The sequence below is a fragment of the Sciurus carolinensis genome, chromosome 12 (genome assembly GCF_902686445.1).
Source record: "Sciurus carolinensis chromosome 12, mSciCar1.2, whole genome shotgun sequence".
Taxonomy (NCBI): Eukaryota; Metazoa; Chordata; class Mammalia; order Rodentia; family Sciuridae; genus Sciurus; species Sciurus carolinensis.
In genome coordinates this window covers 102,723,465-102,742,462 of record NC_062224.1, presented here as the reverse complement: position 1 = coordinate 102,742,462, position 18,998 = coordinate 102,723,465, and the positions used below count along the sequence as shown (strand labels likewise).

The 18,998-nt window shown below is 51.9% G+C and overlaps 1 protein-coding gene across 1 annotated transcript in view; it reads right to left on the bottom strand.

Annotated features, from left to right (window-relative positions):
- Nmnat2 (nicotinamide nucleotide adenylyltransferase 2) overlaps positions 1-18,998 on the bottom strand; it is a 144,305-nt gene that overhangs the window by 14,268 nt on the left and 111,039 nt on the right. The window contains exons 3-8 of the mRNA XM_047521701.1: positions 18,909-18,976; positions 16,668-16,746; positions 13,077-13,206; positions 11,611-11,691; positions 9,868-9,912; positions 5,148-5,224 (exon numbers count right to left, since the gene is read on the bottom strand). Of these exons, the coding sequence (XP_047377657.1) occupies positions 5,148-5,224; positions 9,868-9,912; positions 11,611-11,691; positions 13,077-13,206; positions 16,668-16,746; positions 18,909-18,976 (480 nt within the window). The remainder of the gene's footprint in view (positions 1-5,147; positions 5,225-9,867; positions 9,913-11,610; positions 11,692-13,076; positions 13,207-16,667; positions 16,747-18,908; positions 18,977-18,998) is intronic.

Here is an 18,998-nt window from a genome sequence, read left to right as displayed (position 1 = left end):
GTTTTCTTTGTTACTCCATTTCTAACATTGTGCCTGTCACAGCGAAGGTGCTTAGCGAATAATTTAAAATGAGTGAATGAATGAATGACAGCCAGCAGTTATTAAGTGGGTTTGGGAACTCTTAGAAATTTTTCATATGTTTTATTTCATGCTCTATAAAGAAATGATATAATAAAAAGGTATTTTTAGATAGCACGTACCTCAAGGGCAAATACATGACACGTTCATATGTTGAAGGATCGATGGAAGGAAGAAACATTCAAATCAGAATTAATTTTCCTGCCCTTCATTATAATACAATGGACAAAGCAGCTGACAGCATCAGATCCTTTGTTCCGGGGAGGGAGTGGGTATAAAAGCTTTCTGCTTCACAGATCAGCCCTGGCTGACCCTACAGCTCTTGGTCTTGATTCCCCACAGGTCCTGATCCTGCCTGGAGTCCTGCTTCGATGCTTGTGTGACGATGCAGGAAGCCAGGATCAAGGTTCTTGTGGGAGACTTGTTCTCTAATAAAGAACCCAGAATGCGATGGTGTATCAGACGGGGTCCTGATCTGAGCCTGATCCAGGAGCCTGCGTCTTGATTTCCATCAGAAATCAAGAATAAAAATGTCTACGACGGGGCCACACAGGAGCTCCTTTGTATTCCCCTAGAAAGAAACTCGACGACTATGTATGGAATTTTCTCCTCATGGAATGTAAGGGGAAGGGTGTGTCACTGGTCAGCAAAGGTCAGAATTCACTGTGGGCTCGTGGATCCTTGTGACTAATGGGACATGCCATAAAGAATGTGCCCGGGAGGGGGTGGGGTGTTCCTTTGGTTGTGTAATTAGGCTTCTGGATGGAGAGCTTGGGTTCAGCAGAAAGGGCAAACCTGACTCGGGGAGAGTGTGGGACTGTGGGGAGCGGCCGGGAGAGGCCTGGCAGTGCTGCTGTCCAACAGGCCCTGGCAGCTGGTCCTCAGCCTGGGTGAAAAGAAGCCTGCTCCCCGGCTGTCTTTACGAAAGGACAGAGGGCTCCCATTTCTCCCCAGACCTGTTTGAGCTAGGGGCTTCTCCTCTGCCCTGTGTCTGAGAAACCAGAAGAAGACACAAGATGCTGGAAAGTGCTCCAGGCCCACGGGCTGTCCTCCCTGCAGTCCATTCCCAGGCATGGCCGTCAAAGGGCATTGGGCTCCTGGTCTCTGAGCAGAGGTCTGGGGTCAACAGGTATCACGGGGGCACCAGGCAATTAGAGCATGTGACAGAAGGAATGAAGGAGACCCAAGCAGGTCTCACCCATCTTGTTCCTGGGACTCTCATGGTTAGAAATCAAGATCCCTCACCGTGGGCCACTTCCAGGGCAGCCCCAGATGGTGTAACTTGCTCCCAGCGTAAGCAGAGCTCCCCCTGTAGACAGTCTTGAAAGAAAGAGGCTCCTTTTCCCGGTTTGAGCATCAACCTTCCCCAAATAAGGACAGTGGAGTCCTCCACTGAGTTCCTAACTCGTTTCCTGATCCCTGTGCCCCGCCTCCACCTTTGCCTACACCCACCCTATTTCTAGCAGAGAGCCCAAGCCTCTGAAAGAGGAATTGGTAGGATAAAAACATTTTGAAGTCAATGGCTTTAACTTCACTGGAGAAATTTCATTAAGTGTCCCGAGGATGGGAGAGAAACAGGGAAGATTCTTTCAGGATAGAAAGAAGGAAGAAGAGGTTCTGCTGGCCGCAGGGAAGCTTCCCCACCACAGGAAGAGGCTAGAGATCTAGGAAGTCGCCCGCCCAACAGCACCCTGAGGGCCAAGTCCAGGATGAGAACAGCCTGGTGATCGGTTGGATCAGGGGACAGCACTAGACTCCTCAGGGAGTCCCCTGTCCCAGGTGAATATGGGAGGAGCACCACCACCCTCAAGTAGCCAAGAAGGCCACAACAGGGGAGAGGTGGTGTCCTTGGTGATCTAAGCCTGAAGGACTGTCCTCATGTTCAGGTCCCACAAGAACCTCTCCAGTCTAATCAGTAATGAATGAGACAAAACCTCCACCGTCCTTGGGGGTAGGGACTTGGAATGGAATTTTAACCTGACTTAAGTAAATTGAACGTGGTATTTTTGGCACACCTCTGTTGCAGGCTGAGAGTCACACACATTGTGTAAGGAAACAGCTCCTTGCACACTTTTCTCCCCTATCTCCAATGCAATGATTCTAAGGACTTCACGGGTTGGCTGGGGGTGAGTCGGGGTGGATGAGCGATTGACTGGCAGGTGGGGAGTGGATGCAGATCTGCTAGAGGCTGAAAGCCTCCCCAGCCCGCTGTGAGGGGTTGTTTGATCCAAATCCTTCTTCTGCTGTTGCTGCAGGACAATGAATTCTCACCACCCTGGACAGGACAGATAGAGGGCCACTTGTGCCCTCTGAGAGCAGCCAAGTTAGATGGCCTAGGTCTCCAGGGTGACCAACCATCCAAGTCCGCCCAAGATTGAGGGAGTTTTAAGGATGTAAGACTTTTAGTTTTGCTTTGTTTTATTTTTGCAGCACTGGGGTTCAAACCCATGAGAGGCTAGTGCTCTCCCACTGAGCTGCCCCCACCCTCAGGACTTTTCAGGTTTAAAACTGGGACAAACTGATGACCTACCTTGTTGTCAGTTCATTATCCTATCCATCCCTGACTTCCAAAGTCATCCATCTCAGACTGGGGATTGGGAATGAGATAGGAGCACCCCTTTCCTTTTCACGCAAGCAACCATAAAGGGCTGACGTTCTATGATTTTCCTTAGGCATCCAAAAAGGCAAGAAGGTCGCAACTGGGACCTGGCCAAGTGATGGAGTGGGCACAGAGACACAGCTATTGGGATAAATGAGGACTCTCCACCTTTGCTGTCACATTCCTGGAAAATCACCAGCTATTGGTTTCTCTGATTTTCTATATTAACCACTCAACCCTGGTCTCAGCACCAGGGACCAACCAGAAGAGGAGAGACCAGGGCTCTTACCCCTGGTCCTCAAATCATGGCTCCGTGGACCCCAAGAGAACTGGTCCTGAGGCCAGTAAGAGAACCTGTGTCAGCAGGTTCCAACTGGGCGGGCAGAGAGAGGTTGGCTACCCAGGAAGACTCAGTTCAGTCTCAGTCTCTAGGAAGCCTGCCCCACCTGCCACGGAGGCCCCCACAGGTACACTTAGCCAACGGCTCCAGGAGTCACTTCAGGCTGCAGCTCAGGCTGCCCTTCACCCCCTACATTCCTCCATGAGCACCAGCCTCCCGGTGGCAGGGGCCCCATGGGAACGGCCCAGCTTTGCCTAGACTCATGGCAGGGCTTTGCTGAGATCTTGCACAGAGCTTGGTCTGCACTGCTGTTTACCTTCCCAGCACCTTGTGAAGGAGGGAGAAAGGCTAAAGCTGATTAAGCCTCTTAATCCAGAACTGAAAGGAGGTTTAAAATTTCACCTGCAGGAAACTGTTCCAGGGTAGAGGTGAAAGGACTCTCCTGGGCTCCCCTGGAACCCTCCTTCCTCTCTCCGTTATTCCACAGGGATACATTAACATCGACGGCCTTCAACTTGAACAGCTATGAGTACGATTGTGTCTATTCAACATTCATTAAATTCTCTGATCATCATTTGCCGCAGGTAACTGTGCGATGCGCTAGGCTGGGCACTTTAAATAGACACTGTCATTTAAGACTTCCAAAACTACACGAGGCAGGTACTATTATTATACCTCTAGAGATGGGGAAATGGAAAAAACGGAAGCTCAGAATATATTTTGTCACAAGCTGTGTTGGAGTAGAACTGGTACCTCGAGTCTGACCCTGAAGGTTGCCTCTCTCCTGTCCTTTCTCCAGAGATACAGAAACATACAGGAAAAGATTTCACACGTGTATGTCATGCCTCCTAAGACTTGGGGGTCAGGGATTATCTTGTATTCTCTTTAAAATCTCACAAAGCTGTCGATAACATCCTATGGGTTTTATAGATGTAAAAAACAACTGAGGTCCTGGGCGCACCCCAGGGAGCCCCCCCGAATGAGCCCTCTAGCCCCCCTTGTTTAGCTACTGGCATCTGTCACCAGTTTCAGAGATCCCGGACTAAACAGTTTCCTCCCATTAGCTTTGCTATAAATGGCACCTCTGACATCTAGGAAGTGGTATGGAAGAGGAAGACGTATGGAAGTGGTTGCCTACATTGTTTTCTGAGGTAGCATGAGCCACTGGAAGCCACTGGCCCTCCACATGGGCCTGCACCAGTATCCAGTGGGTGACCTTTGGACATCAGAGGGCCAGGATTTCACCAGGCCTCACACCGCCCTGTTTCTTTAGCCTGTAAACACACGACACTCTTTTAGACTTGGCGCTCCTGCTCCTCACATTTGGCTATCTTGTTAATTAACTCATCCCTGCAAAGCTCGTCATTTTTGTGATTGGCATATGTGGGCAAAAGGAGGCCTCCCGGTTCCCTCCCCAGAGGAGCTGAGGATTTACACAGCGCTTTCATTGAAAAACACTAAGTTTGGAATTGCCGCCCTGGTAGTTCCATTTGCTTGGGGCTGAGGTGGGGAGTTTCGTGGGCTTAGGCTACTGGAAGAAGGAAGGAGAAAGAACAAGGAGTAGCTGCCAGCAGGGAGGGATTTATGGATGGCTGGTGTAAGACTATCAGAGCCAGATCTGGCACAAAGGCTTCTAAGTGGGATAAGTTGAACTGCTTCTTTCCATGTCAATTGCTGAAGGATCCCACTGACCTTTTGCCATCAACATCTCCCCTCTTGACCCCTTTCCTCTTATTGAGGGTGTTCTAAGGGGTGCATTTTACGACCTCTTCAGAAGGAATCAAAGGAAACTAAAACACACTACAACCTCCAAAGGGCAAAGGGTTTTGATCCTCCCCCTCCCACCCGGCAATACACACTCCCTAAGCACCACTGGGAGGGAGGTGTTCTGACTCAGAGTGCTTTTCCCAGGGGCTTCCCAGGAGCAGTCCTGAGTGTAAGGATGCAGGAGATAAAGCATGGGGTGGGTGAGATTTTCTTCCATAGGGCTGTGTACAGATGGCCCTCTTGGGAGCTCAGGGGAGGCAAGAGTTTCCAGTTGGAGGAGGGAAGAGTAGAGGCCAGAGGCCAGCATCTCCTCCCCATCCTCCCCACCCCAGCCGGGTGGGGTCCCAGAACCTTGCTACTCACATCGGCCTCGTTCCAGAGCCCTGGGATGCAGAAGGACTCCAGCAGGTCACTGCCGCACAGCAGCAGGATCCGAAGCTCTGAGGAGGGAGCAGAGTTTGCAGAGGAGTAAGAGAAGGCCTGGGAGGTTCTCCACGTAGCCCTCCTCCCCGACGAACACAGACGCCCCACACTAGCCCCGGGCACCCTGCGCCAGGCTGTGGCAGTGCAGAGACCTCGCTCACCTCTTGCTGGGGCTCATTTACAGACCATCCTTGTCCCCTGAGGAGATTACTCACATGGGGAGAGCAGAGCTCAGGGGGTGGCCAGCTGTCCCTGCCTGCCCAGAGCATAGGTCTTTCTGGGTAAACTAGAATGGCTGGGCACCCCAAGAAACCTAACAGACTGAGCCTGCAATGTGCCTTGTCTAAGGCCTACGGGCCTCTCTCTGACTTCCTATCAAGCTCAAGGGTCGGCGGGATTTGAATTTTCTTCACTTATTATTTGGAGTTTGTCTCCTGTCACAAGTGCCAACATGGCAGGGTGAAGTGGAGGGACACTGGTGTAGCCTGAGTTTATCAGATGTGCCCCCTTCATGTGGCCACTGTCTTCAGCAAAAGGCTGGAGAGAGCAAGGCTGAGGCCCCGCCCCTCCCCTCCCCTGCTCTTCCCAGCACCCTAGCTTCCTGTTTTCCGGTTGTTTTTCTTCCCTCATTAAGCCCACTCTGAATTATCCCAGTGAGGCCCATTGTCATTTTAAACAGGCAGCAAACTGAGCCATGGGGGAAAAAGAATCCAGGGATTCTTGGAACACCATGGGGGAAAGCCCTCTGCCCAGGACGTGGCTCAGGGGTGTCTGCTTGTGTGTCCCAGGCAAACCAGGCCTTCCTGACCAGACGTCAGGCTTGCTGGGTGAGGTGGTGCACACTCGTAATCCCAGTGGTTCGGGAGGTTGAGGCAGGAGGATCACAAGTTTGAAGCCAGCTTCAGCAACTTAGCAAGACCCTGTCTCAAAATAAGGGCTGGGGATGCAGCTCAGTGGTTAAGTGCCCCGGGATTCAATCCTGGGTATAAAAATAAAATAAAATAAAAGAGTAATAAAACAAAATAAAAATAAAATTAAAGAAAATAAAACGCCAAGGCCAGCAGGCCTCTTGTCTAATGAGCTCACCGCCAGCTGCAAAGACAGCTACCACCATGGACTTGAGGCTGAAAGATGGGCAAGGAGCCTGCTGAGGGCTCTGCCTGCCTTAGACCCCACAGCTAGCTCAGGACCTTCAGGGGCCAACTTGTCACTGCTGCAGACAGGGTGACCAGATGGTGCTGAGGCAGGTGGCAGGCTGGTTGGCTGACAGCAGACCGTGCTGGCACCTCACTGTCCCAGGGTCTGCACAGAGCCTGCGGACCCCGCTGAGAACCGGAATCTTAACTACTCAATATTCCTGCATTTCCCCTCTGTACTGCAGTCCAGTTCCTGGGCCTGACAGGGTGACTGGCACACAGTAGGCCCTCAGATGTGACAAGTGGATAAGCCAACAACAAGCTGAGGACAGGGGCCACGCAGGCTGCCTGGGAGCGTCCCCCACCTGCTTGGTACCTGTCTACCGTACTTCTGCTCTTGCAGCACGGAGCCCCTGGGGAAATGCTTGCCTGGTTGGTGGCACCTCCCTCTCCATATCATTGCATGGAATTGCTGGTCCATCTCCCCTGCTGGAGATGAACCAGGCCTGGTATGACTGAGAGGAGCCAGATGGGCGCATCCCTGGGATTTTGCTGTCCCACCTGGAGCTACACAGAGTTCCAGGTCGGTTTTCTGTTGAAACCAGTGGCTCTATGACTCTGGTTGCCTAAAGGTTCAGTTAGGTGGCCGCATCCGGAGGATGTGCTGGGTCTTGGTTTTCCCTACAGTGCTTCTTAGTTGGGGGCAATTTTGCAATTGCCAGGAGACACTTGGCAGTTTCTGGAAACATCTTTGGTTGTCAAGACTTGGAAGGGGAGGAGTGTGCTCCTCTCCTCTAGTGGACAGAGATCTGGGATGCTTCTGAATGTCCTACAATGCATAGGACGACCCCTGTAACACAGAATTATCTTTCCCAGACATCAGTAGTGCCAATGTGAAAATCCTGCTCACAGTCATGAAAATTAATCTTTCTATTCCAAAGACAGGGACTCACTTTCTCACCCAAGTATAATGTGTGATACTTTTAGGAGTCAAAGCACAGAACAGTTGAAGAGTGAGGTCTTTGCCTTCTCTTGCAGGTCACCTACAGGCAGCCCTGGCAGGACTTGAAGTCCCACGTGCAACCACTGGAGGGCAGCAGTGATTTCTCCCGGTTTATTGGAGTGGCCTCCTGTTTCCTGACCAGGAGCTCCTGGCCTGGGGCAGCCAGCTGTTAGGAGTGTGGAAATGGGGTCACAGATGCTGAAGGAATTGCAAGATGGCCTTTCCTCGTGGAGTGTGCAAGGGGATTTCACAAAGGGGAACTCATGAGTCCCAGGGCTTATAGATCATCGGGGTTAGGAGGCAGGGTGGCTCCCTTCTCCCTCTGCTGAACCCCGCCTCCTTCCCCAGTTCATCCTGATCTGGGACCAGGAGCCAGAATGGGAACTCTCCCTCCACACGCCCTGCCCAGGAATCCCAACTATGTGAAGGCCTGGCCCTCTGGCCCATCCAGCTCTCAGGGTGCCCCAAAGCAATGGCTACCTGGGCCAAGCCAGGCCACGAGTCCAGCTGAGGGTAGTGGACACAGCTCACCTTTCTCAGAACCCCCTTCCTGTCAGACACTGGTAGACCTCTTCTCTTGGGGAGCAGAGGGATGCCAAGGCAGACGGCCAGAGCCTTAGGGGAGCCATCCCCAGGCTGTGGTTACAGGCTCAGCAGGCCAGCCAGGGGTGAGAAGAGCAAGCACTTGGGCCTGGTGACCTCTGCCTCTCATGGGCTACAGTGAGCTAATGTAAGTGGAAGCGCAGGGCAGCGGCAGGGCACGGGGACGCACGCATTCATGTCCACCCACGGGGCCCTCTGCAGGGGAGGTGGCCCAGCCCAGGCCCCGGGGGCTGCAGGGCTCCTTCCTGTGACCTCTTGACAGTCATGTGCTGATGAGTAAAGATATTAAAGGACAGTAAAATAACTAGGAAGTGAGGAGCATTCATTGTCTTTGTTTTTAATACAATTTATTTAACTGCAAGTTAGTATCACTTAATTTTTTAGTAACGACTATGTTTAATAATTGGTTTGCAAAATTCCTTAAAATTTTTCACATGGTTCAAGCAAACCAATATGAGCCAACTCAGGCACACCACTGTACCTCTGGTCACACCCAGGGAAGCACCTGGAAACGGTGGCACACCTGCTGTGCCTCTTGGGAGATCCAGAGGATCTCAGGTGCATCCCGGGGCTTCAGGGTCACAGTGGGAACCCTGACCTGGGCCCTGGAGAGCAGAGTAGCGGCAGGAAGATGTTTAAGACCGTGTTTGTTGGACACCCAGTGTCCTTTCATCCCAGAGATCCAGGCATCCCTGTTGTCACTGTCCCTCCCTGTCACCTGAGACCTCTGCCACTCCAGCTTTACTCTGGCATCTGTCTGCCCCTTCCCCAGCTCAGGCACTTGGTCTCTCACTGTCTCCCACTCTGGAAAGATTTCAGTTTGCTGAATTACTTTCCAACTTACTTCCGCAGGTTGTCCTTCTCATCTTGACAGCTCTGGCTGGGCTCTGGTGGGGCCCAGGGCACTCACACAGACAGTGGGACACCTCGGCCTCAGCCCAGGGCTGCAGGCAGGCTGCAGAGGTGATCGCTGTCCCCACCCCTTCTCTGTCTTCAAGTGCTAAAAACATCTGATAACTTGGTTTATACCCAAAGGACTTAAAATCAGAAACTACAGTAACACAGCCACATCAATGTTTATAGCAGCTCAGTTCACTATAGCTAGATTGTGGAACCAACCTCGATGCCCTTCAACAGATGAATGAATAAAGAAACTCTGGCATATATATACAATGGAATACTATTCAGCCATAAAGAATAATAATATGGCATTTGCAAATAAATGGATGGAATTGGAGAATATCATGCTAAGTGAAATAAGCAAGCCCAAAAAAACAAAGGCCAAATGTTTTCCCTGATAAGTGGAGAATGATATATAAGGAGGATTGGGGAGTGAGGAGTGAGAGAAGAATGGGGGAACTTTGGATTATGTAGAGGGAAATGAGGGGGAGGGTGGTGTGAAAAATGGTGGAGTGAGGCAGACATCATCACCCTATGTACATGTATGATTGCACAAACGGTGTGAATCTACATGGTGCACAACCACAGAAATGAAATCATGTACCCCATTTGTGTACAATGAATCAAAATGCAGTCTGTAAAAAATTAAAAGATAAATAAAAAAATAATAAAAAATTTTTTCTTTAAAAAAAAAAGAAAGACCTCTGAGAAGGAAGGTGGCTGACTCTGGCCCTGCCTGCGTGCAGTGTCTGTGGCACGAGGACCGTCCGTCCAGCGGCGGCTGAGGCTCGACTCCCATTCTCTGAGATGAGGGAGGGGAGGCTCTGGAGGGCAAAGGTCACAAGATCCAGTCCTACCTCCTGGGAACTGGGCAGGAGCTGCTAAGGGAGCTAAGCCAGAGCACTCCCAGCCGGAAGGGCTCCCTTCTGGGAACAGACTTGCTGCAAACACTTGGAGTCTTTGTCCTCCCCCACGGTGCCACCCGTGCATCAGGGCCCCAGCCCGCAGCCCCACTCACCGATCTCCTCGTACCGCATCACCGTGCCCAGATTGGCATTCTCATCTAGGGGGAAAGGGGCACAGAAACATCAGGGGGCGCCCGGCGTGGATAGGAGCCTCTGGGAAGGGAGGGTGGGGGTCTGTGCCTCCTGGCACAGGGCATCTGAGGAGAGCGAATGGAGCACAGGCCAGCGCACTGTGGACAGGGAGGGACAGCGAGGGACAGGGGGCACCTCCTCCCATTCCCAGAGCAAGACTTCACATTTCTGGGATTTTCAGAATTAGACCACCTCATGGAGAACCCATGATGAGAGGGTGAGTGTGCATGTGCACACACACACACACACACACACACGCGCGCGCGCGCGCACACACACACATACACACACACATACACACACATACATACACACATACACACACATACACACATACATACACATACACACACATACACACACACATGCACACACATACACACACACACATACATACACACATACACACATACACACATACATACATATACAAACACATACACACATACACACACATGCACACACATATACACACACACACACACACACACACACACACATACACACACACATGCCGTATCTGAAGGAGGCTTCCCCTAAGAACAATAGCCTCAAAACTCAGGGGTACAGTTTTTGGAGTCACAGGAGGTGGCCCTCCCTCCTTGAGGGTTACTTGGTTTAAAGAACCAGGAAACTTGGGGACGGTGACATTTTTCTGTGGCAGAGTGCAGTGACAGCAGTCAGGAGAGGTGGAAGCAGAGCCCCTGGCTGCTCTCGGGTGTGCAGTGCAGGCACACGCAAACCCCCTGCCTCCCCGCTCCTGACGTCCCTTAGTTCTGAAACTGGACACCTCCGCGAGGGTGGAAGTCAGCCCCAAAGAATAAAGGGAACGAGGCCGGGGGCTTCAGGTCTTCTGCAGTTAAATTTGGGGTTTGCAGAGGAAAGAGCCCCAGGGACTCTGATCTTCTCCTCCATACTGAGTCTTTGGAGAAGAGGCCACAGACAGGGATGAGGGACAAAGCACGTGCCTCTTGGCAGGACAGGCTCTGCCAGAGCTGGGTGCTGATTCTGACCTGTGGACAGCTTCTGGATCCCACCCGAACCCTCTAGGCATAGACACTTTCTGTGGCGTGTGGGAAAAGGAATGCGCTCAGCCTAGAGGAGAGCAGTGGCCATGAACGGCCTCCCAGGCAGCCCCAGACCGGGGGGCCTGCCCGTTGGGATCAATCACCATTCAGCACTGAGCCTGGAAGAGCCCTGCTCACCTCTCTCAACCACTGCTGTGTAAGTGGTCACCCCACAACAAGTCGTCTTGGTCTATTCGGGCTGCTGTGACAAAATGCCAAAGACTGGGTGGCTTCAGACAAGAGAAATGTATTGCTGACCGTTCTGGAGGCTGGGGAGCTCAGGAGCAAGGTGCTGGCAGACTGGGAGTCTGCTGAGGGCCTGTTTCCTGGTTCATGAACCTTCCCACGGTCTCCTCCCAGTGCAGCCTCTTAGTAAGGGCAGAAATCTCAGGCGTGAGGGCTCCATTTGTGACCCAATCGCCTTCCAAAGACCCCACCTCCTCACACGATCATCTTGGGGGTTAGAATTTCAATGTATCAGTTTTAGAGGGGCCCAGACATTCAGATCATAGCACAGGAGCTTGCAGGTATTTGCTGATGACTGAAGGGAGGGGAGGAGGAAGAAAACAAGACTGTAAAAGACCGTGGCCTCCTTACCTACGAAGGTGAAGCGTTCCACCGGTGGGCGGACGCAGCAGATCCGGCTGAGGCTTTCTCCCACCTTCCCCAAGATCTTGGCTATGGGAGAGAGCAAGACAGACAGGGACAGAGGGAGAGAACCACTCACAACTTACACTTGGGGCCCACTGTAAACAGGGTGGGGTGCACTGGAGGGGGTAGGGCTGGGGAGCAGAAGGCAGGAGGAGGGTGGAGAGAAAGAACAGAAAGATCACAACAAAAGTCCCTTCTTCTCGTCCACAGTCCAAGGCCTAAGCATGGTGAGCCATAGACTGGAATCTATTTTCTAGTCATGGTCATTACATTACTGAAAATGTGAAAAATGTAGAAGAGGAAATAAATAAAGAGGAAACCAAAAAGCACCCCTAATCCCACCTCAACAGGTGATCACTACTAACATATTGGTGTAGTGATGATTTTCCTCCATTTTTAAAAAGCGTATTCTGCCAGCATGTCTACGTAAGTCGAACAGATTCTACATTTGAAGGGTACTTACGCTGTTGGCTTTTCTCATGTTTAAATCATGAGCATTTCCTGGCTGGTTTGTCTCATGTCTGTCCTCAGGACAGGCTCTGCCCACTGGACAGTAAGTAACACCCAAATCTTATCAGGTTGAGTGGGATCGGTATTCAATTATCTCTCTGGGCTTCAGTCCAGAAAGTTTTTCTGAGCCCCCACATGTAGCTGTATGCAAACTGAGATTCTGACTCTTCTTAGCAAATCACCCCGTCTATAATAAGCCAACAGTATGAGAGCTTGAAAAGCAATAGCATCTGCCTCTCGGAATTGCTTGAAAGAATAATTTGAGTGTGTACCTTGGAGCCTGACAGTACCTACTATGAACTCCAGCCTCCTACCTTGATTTGTGTGACCTTAGGCAATCAGCAACCTGGGCTGTGAATCTGTTTTCTGTTAGTAAATGGAACATAACACCACGCTGCAGAATTACTGCAGTAAATGAGAACACACAGAAAGCTCAGCACCGCTCAGGCACATAGTACTCGGTGTTGGGTAAGTGCTGGCAACCTTTGTTCTCTAATGAAGTGACTTAAAGTGCCTGGGTGTGGATCCTGTCCCTGCTACTTCTGCATTGTGTGACCTTGTGCAAGACCCACAACCTTCCCGGAAGAGACAGAGAAAAATGCTCGCTTTTGTAATTTATAGTTAATGTAATTATATTTAAATATACAAGAATGCACACCATCATTCCTCTCTCTCTCTCTCTCTCCCTTTGTAATGGTGATGCTCTTTATTAACAGAACTGAAAGTACAGTTGTTCCTGGGCCAGTAGCATCAGCGTTACCTTATTAAAAATACAAATCCTCCTCCCTCTCCATCTCCCAAACCTACTCAATCAAATTCTGGGCGAGGCCAGCCTTCAGGGCTTCAGCAAGCCCTCTCAGTGATTCCAAAGATGGCAACCAATTGTACCAAGGTCTTCCTACCTGCGGTGGGCTTGGCGGGCACGTTGTTGTTGTTCTGGTAAATGGGCTGGGGGGTCTCATGTTGTGGCTGTCCGATCACAGGTGTCATAGAAGGTGTGTTGACATTGGAGAGGATGCAACCGGTCACCCTCTAGGGAGAAGAAGTGCTGAGTCTGTGACATTAGCTAAGTGACTTTGAAAAGCATTTTCCAGTTATCTCCAAATAGTCATCAGCTTGTCCATCACAGTAAGCAGAGCTGAGGGGGAGTCTAGGGCGTCAGTTCTAGATTCAACCACACCATGTGGTCACTAAGCTGTCAGGTGACAGGGGTGCTCAAAGGGACAAGGATGGGATGTGTCACTACACCAACATGGATTCAAATTTGGGCTCTGCCTCCTTCTAGCTATATGACTTTGGACAGTTACCTCCTCTCTCCCGAGCCACAGCTCAAGTCTAACGCTTTACCTGCCTTTTCAGCTGTGGGAGGATTACTGAGCACATGCATTGTGCCTACGGAAGGTTCGACAGATGGCAGGAACTTTGTGAGCGTCAGCGGATGGGGCAACCCTCTGCGTCTCGGGAATATCAGCCCTCCCTGCCTCCTGCATGGGGCTCAGATGAGATCACGTCTGCAAAAGGGCTCCGTAAGCTTGGGAAAGGTCATGCAAACACGAGGTGCTGTCGCCACCTGCAGCCTCTCCAGGCCAGAGATGTCAATAACGCAGCCAAGCAAGAGAGCAGCGCCAGGCGGAGTGGGATGTGTTTGTGTTGCAGGAAGCGAGTGGGTGGGTTCTGAGCCCTCTCTGGCCTGTTTGCCAGTGCGAATACACATTCCAGAGCCAAGCGGAAATTCGATGTGTATTCTTCATTATCCTGTGTTATCAGGCTGCTGCTCTCTCCAGTGCCCAGAAAACGTAGAGCTGATCACATAGCATTCTTCACGGCTGACCCAGAAGCAACCCCCTCGCCCAGGGTGAGTGGGAGCCCGGCTACGGTGCAGCAGAAACAAAGGACCAGGATTCAGTCCCTTAGCCTCACAAGGACCTCCGCTTACTCAGGATCCCTCCCCTGAACGCAGCACCTGGGGCGTGATGGTGGCCACCACCCACCCCCACCCACCACCCTTTCTGGTTCAACGTCCTGCAGTGCTGAAGGATCCCCAAGTTCCAGGGCTGGGGTGACCCTCTGTGCACCTCCTCCACAGCCACCCTGCAGGCAGAAGAGCACCCGAGTCCTTCCGGCCCTAGAAAGGCAACCTGAGTCTTGTGGGGTGACCTGTCACTCTTGTAATGATTCCAATAGGTAAAGGTCGCAGCAGCATGCAGCCACATCTGGGAGCCAGCTGGGGCTGTGTACTCAGATCTTCTCAGTCTGCTGGGTGGGTTTCTCTGCCAGCTGTACTGACAGAGTAGAAGGGGTGTCTGCCTCCATTTGTTATTATTTTACCACCAGGAAAGAGAGTGGCTCAGTTTTCATTAAATGACTGGTCTGGTGGCTGAGGAATTTCTCCCTCTTGCTGGAGGAATCCCACTGAATTGTTCTGTCCCGGAGAAGAAGAAAATGGCTGACTGCATGTCCCGCCCTTGCCCTTGTCAACTCCCCATGGCTCAGAGTCCTCCCCAAACAACCCTGAGCGCCTGTCTCTCTGGCACATCTATTCTCCATGCCAGGAGCACTGGCCTCACAGCAGGACTGGAAGGCTCAGGATTATTGGGAAGCAGCTCCAAGCTTCTGCTCCAAGGCAGGGGGCCATCTGTGACCTATATTGGCAGCCAGCTTCTGCCCATCACTACAACAGCTGGGGCTTCTGGCTGAGCTTCTTGGGTCCAGACTCATGCTTTGGGCAAGAGTAAAAGGGAGTGTCCAGGAAGCCCAGTCATTTGGACAATAAAACAGTAACCAGTCTTAATGGCCATAATATGATCAGTGCTCAGGAATGCCTGCAGGCTCCCCAAGTCTTCCCTTCTATCATGGATCCTGAGGCATCTGTGACTAGAAGGAGCACTGATCTCCAGGTAACCGCTCCTCTAGGCTGATATATAGTGTGAGAAATAAACTTGTGGGCTGAGGTTGTGGCTCAGTGGTAGAGCACTTGTCTAGCACATGTGAGGCAATAGGTTCAACTCTCAGCATCCTATGGGGGGGAAAAAAACTAAATAAACAAAATTAATGTATTGTGTCCATCTACAACTATTTTTTTTTAATTTAAAAAATAAAAGAAACCAACTTGTGTGACGTCACTGAGATTGTAGGGATGTTTGTCACCTCAGCATATCTGAGCCTATCCTGACTAACTCATCTTTACGCAGTAAGACGGGGTAACTTTAATTGTTGAGACCAGCACAGAGGAGCACATCAGAGTGACTGTGTGTCAGAAACCTTTCAAGGAGGTCACGAAAGAGTTGGGATGTGTGTGAAGGGTGCCAAAAGTGGACAGAAGGGAGATCAGTTCTACTCAGTTCCATGGGGGGAGCTTGGCCAGGTGGGCCTCCCTAATTCTCTTGCTGTTACTTCCCCAGGATAGTCTGGAGCCTTACCGCTTCATGTCTAGCAAAAGGCAGCTCAGCAGTATGGCCAGTGGAGTAAGGTGGTCAGGGGGTGCCCCCCAAGCAGAAGACGGTGACAAGAGCAATAGCAGGGGGGATGGAGACTCTCTCTAGACTGGAACAAGGACCTGCTGATGTTGGTCAGGGCCTGGGAGGGCTTTACTTCAGAGTCAAGGGAGAGAGCACGATTTATGGTTTGCGGTCTTGGTCCGTCAGGTTTCTGCCTCTGACGGTGCCCTTTCTTCTTGTCACTGTGGGATCGATGGGTTGGTATTGATCTGGGACGGGTGCTTTCTGTGCACACAGTCGGTGCTGCTGGCTGTGTACAGCCCATTCTAACCTGGCAGCCAGCCCTCGAGTCCACAGCCCAGACACAGGCCCCAGAGGCAGGCCCAGGGCTCCAATCAGGAACATGGGAGTTGTCATCCATGTGGGCTCACTGGACACTCACTGTGTTCCTGAAGTACCTGGGCTTCCTCTTATCAGGTAATCAAACAGGGACCAGACGCCATCTGCCGTGAGGCTCTTGTGAGGAGCGAAGATGGGACTGAGCGCACAATGGCCAGCAGGCGTGTAGTGCCCAGCTGCGGCAGCCTACCCTGCAGTAAGGGGACCCCGGGTCCTAACTGCTGGGCCGAGGGCCTGGCTGCTCGTACCAGCTCCAGCACCTCTCTTCTGCCTCTCTTGGCCCAGCCGCCTCCTCTCCTCACTTTCTGTAGTCCTGCAGCTGTGGTCTCCTTAATTGCACCTTGAACTTGCTTCCAGTTGTTCAAAGATGCCCAAGTCGCATCCAGCAGCAACGATATCATATCACATCCAAACGGGAGGCTGAGTTAGAGGGCGGGAGGCAGGGAGCACCCAGGGCTGCTCCGGGTTCCTTCCGCATTCACCACTTCCCTTCCTGCCACCCACAGACTGGCCCCTCTCACAGCTGGCGGAGAAGGAGAAGCCATCTTCAGCCAGGAGGCAGCAGTCCCTGCTCCCTGCCCAGCCTAGCTGCTGGGGACACAGCCCTTCTCCTGCTCCCCGGGGGTCCACCCATCCCTTCGCTGGGGCCCGGCTCACCTTCATGAGGTCCCGATGGTGTTCCAACACGCTGCAAGTCGTCTGCCAGGTGTCCTGGTAGCACTCCCAGGGGTCCACCCTAACACATTGAGAGAGGTTTCCATCTCCACACTGTCCTCCCAAAGGCCGCCGCTCAGGGGCTCACCATAGCTCAGGGCCTTAGCAGCACTGGTCATACCAAGCGCTTAGACCTCTACTCAGATCAAACCTGGGTGTGAAACTGAACCTCAGAATCCTCTTCCATAAAATGAGTGGAATCTGGTATAAGTTTGTGAGAAAAGATGGTGGAGCCAGTCTGCCTGGTTAAATCCCCAGCCTCTGCCTCTTCCGACTGGGTAGCTTTGAGAAAGTTAGGTAATCTCTCAGTGCCTCACTTTCCCATCTGTAAAATGGGAATAACAGTAGTAACTATCTTATGGTTTTGCTGGAAGGGCTCAGTAAATTGTATATATACAGTGCTTAGTGGAGTGTCTGCTCTTGTTCCTATTTACAAAAAGGAATTCTCCTCTGGATCCTACAAGACTGTGACAAGGATCAAGCGGGGCTCTGGTTTCCCTTGCCAGGCAGCAGGCCCTGAAGATCGGCTGGGTCTGCCTCCCTGTGCACTCTTGGGCCTGGGATGAGGCATGGCAGTCGGGCCAGCGGGCTCAGGCCCAGAGTCACCCTTCCTGCACGCTGGCTTGTAAAGTAAGCAGACTGACGTGGCTCTTGGGCCTAATCGCCAACTTAATGAGCTGCTAAACTGGGATATTTCTCAAACGTTTTCTTAGCAGGTGAGTGTTCCCCATCCACCCCTCACTGTGCACACACTCCGGGTTTCCAGAGACCAGATCTCACCAACTGAAGGCTATGAAAGGGTTTTGCCCAGAGCCTTTCCTCCCAGATCCCTGGTCCCCCTCCCTGTCCCGGGTGCACAAGGTGCCAGAGATGTCCAGAGACTTGAGCTGACTACACAGGCTCCCTGGGCCAGCGGCCGCCAGCTCCCATCTCTGGAGCATACTCTCAGACTCCCTGGTGGACCTCAGTTCTGATTTAACCAGTGCCGGGAACAGCGTAAGGCAGCCGTAGGCACCCAGTAAATATTTACTGAATGCATGAGGAAATTATTCCAGAATCTTCTAAGCATATCCAAACAGGAACAGCCTCCTGCCTAATGTTTTCCCTATGGGCCCCAATTTCCCTGGGAGATCTGGAGAAGCTCATTTCTAATCCTGACTCCATCACAGATGGACTGTCGCTTGAGCCCTTTGACTTCCCCTGGCCTGTGTCCCATCTGAGAAAAAGCAGCTGTCTCTCTACCTATCTGTGTCTTGAGGGGGGTGAGAACGTCGATAAAGGGCACATGCTTCTCACACAAGTCACCGCGCTCCAGTGGCGAGGACCACATTTAATCATCATCCCCGCTTCCCTCCACTGCCCGCGTTCCCGCCAGCCCACGGTCCCTCCTGGGCTGACTCTGCCTCCCTCATTCTGAGCTCAGCTTCCCATCACTTTCCTCCTTTCATGGAAACCTTGAGGTGCTGCTTATTTTTCCATAGGGGAAATTATAGCACAAATGGTGTGCTGTGATTTTTTAAAAACATCATCGTCTCATGCAAATTATAACGGTAGGAACTTAGGGGAGAGTAATTAGCATAATTATTGGAAGCTTGCTTTAATTATGCTGCAAGCTCGGCAGATGGGGTCAGGGGAACACTGCCATCTTAGTGGCACGTTGGACTGGGAAAAGGGATGCGCAGAAAGGCCCTCTCTGGGTGTGACTCGGTCTCAACACCGTACGGGGCAGGGCTTCCAGGTCCCACACCTCTGTCTGGGAGTCAGTGTGGGACCCAGGGGGAGAGAGTGTGGGAATGGGCAAGTGCCAAGGCCAGGGAACATTCCCTGAAAGGAAGTGAGAGTTAGTGGAAGTTGGGAGGAATGAGAGTGGGAGGCATTGGGGTTTTTCTGGCCAGGCCTCACCCAAAACCCAAGGATGCTATGCAAGCTCTTAAGACTCTCACCAGCACCCGAGGTGCCAAAGCAGATGAAATACTTAAAGTTCCCTCTGTAGTTTCAGAAGCTCGATAGCTGAGGACAAAAATCAAGTTATCAGCTGGGCCACCCCTGGAGGTCTACCTACCCATTTCCTGCCCATGGCTGAGCGCTCTCCCTCCACCACCCTGCCCTCCTGGGGTCCAAAGTACTGTGGGCTCTTCCTGTTTCCCAGCCCCACCCACAGCCAGTTCAGGACCTGAGTCCTACCTGATCCAGTCGGAGTTCTGGACGGCCAGCTGACACATGATGAGGCGGTGTCGACTGGACACGAGACCCTGGGAAGCAACAGAGCAGTCA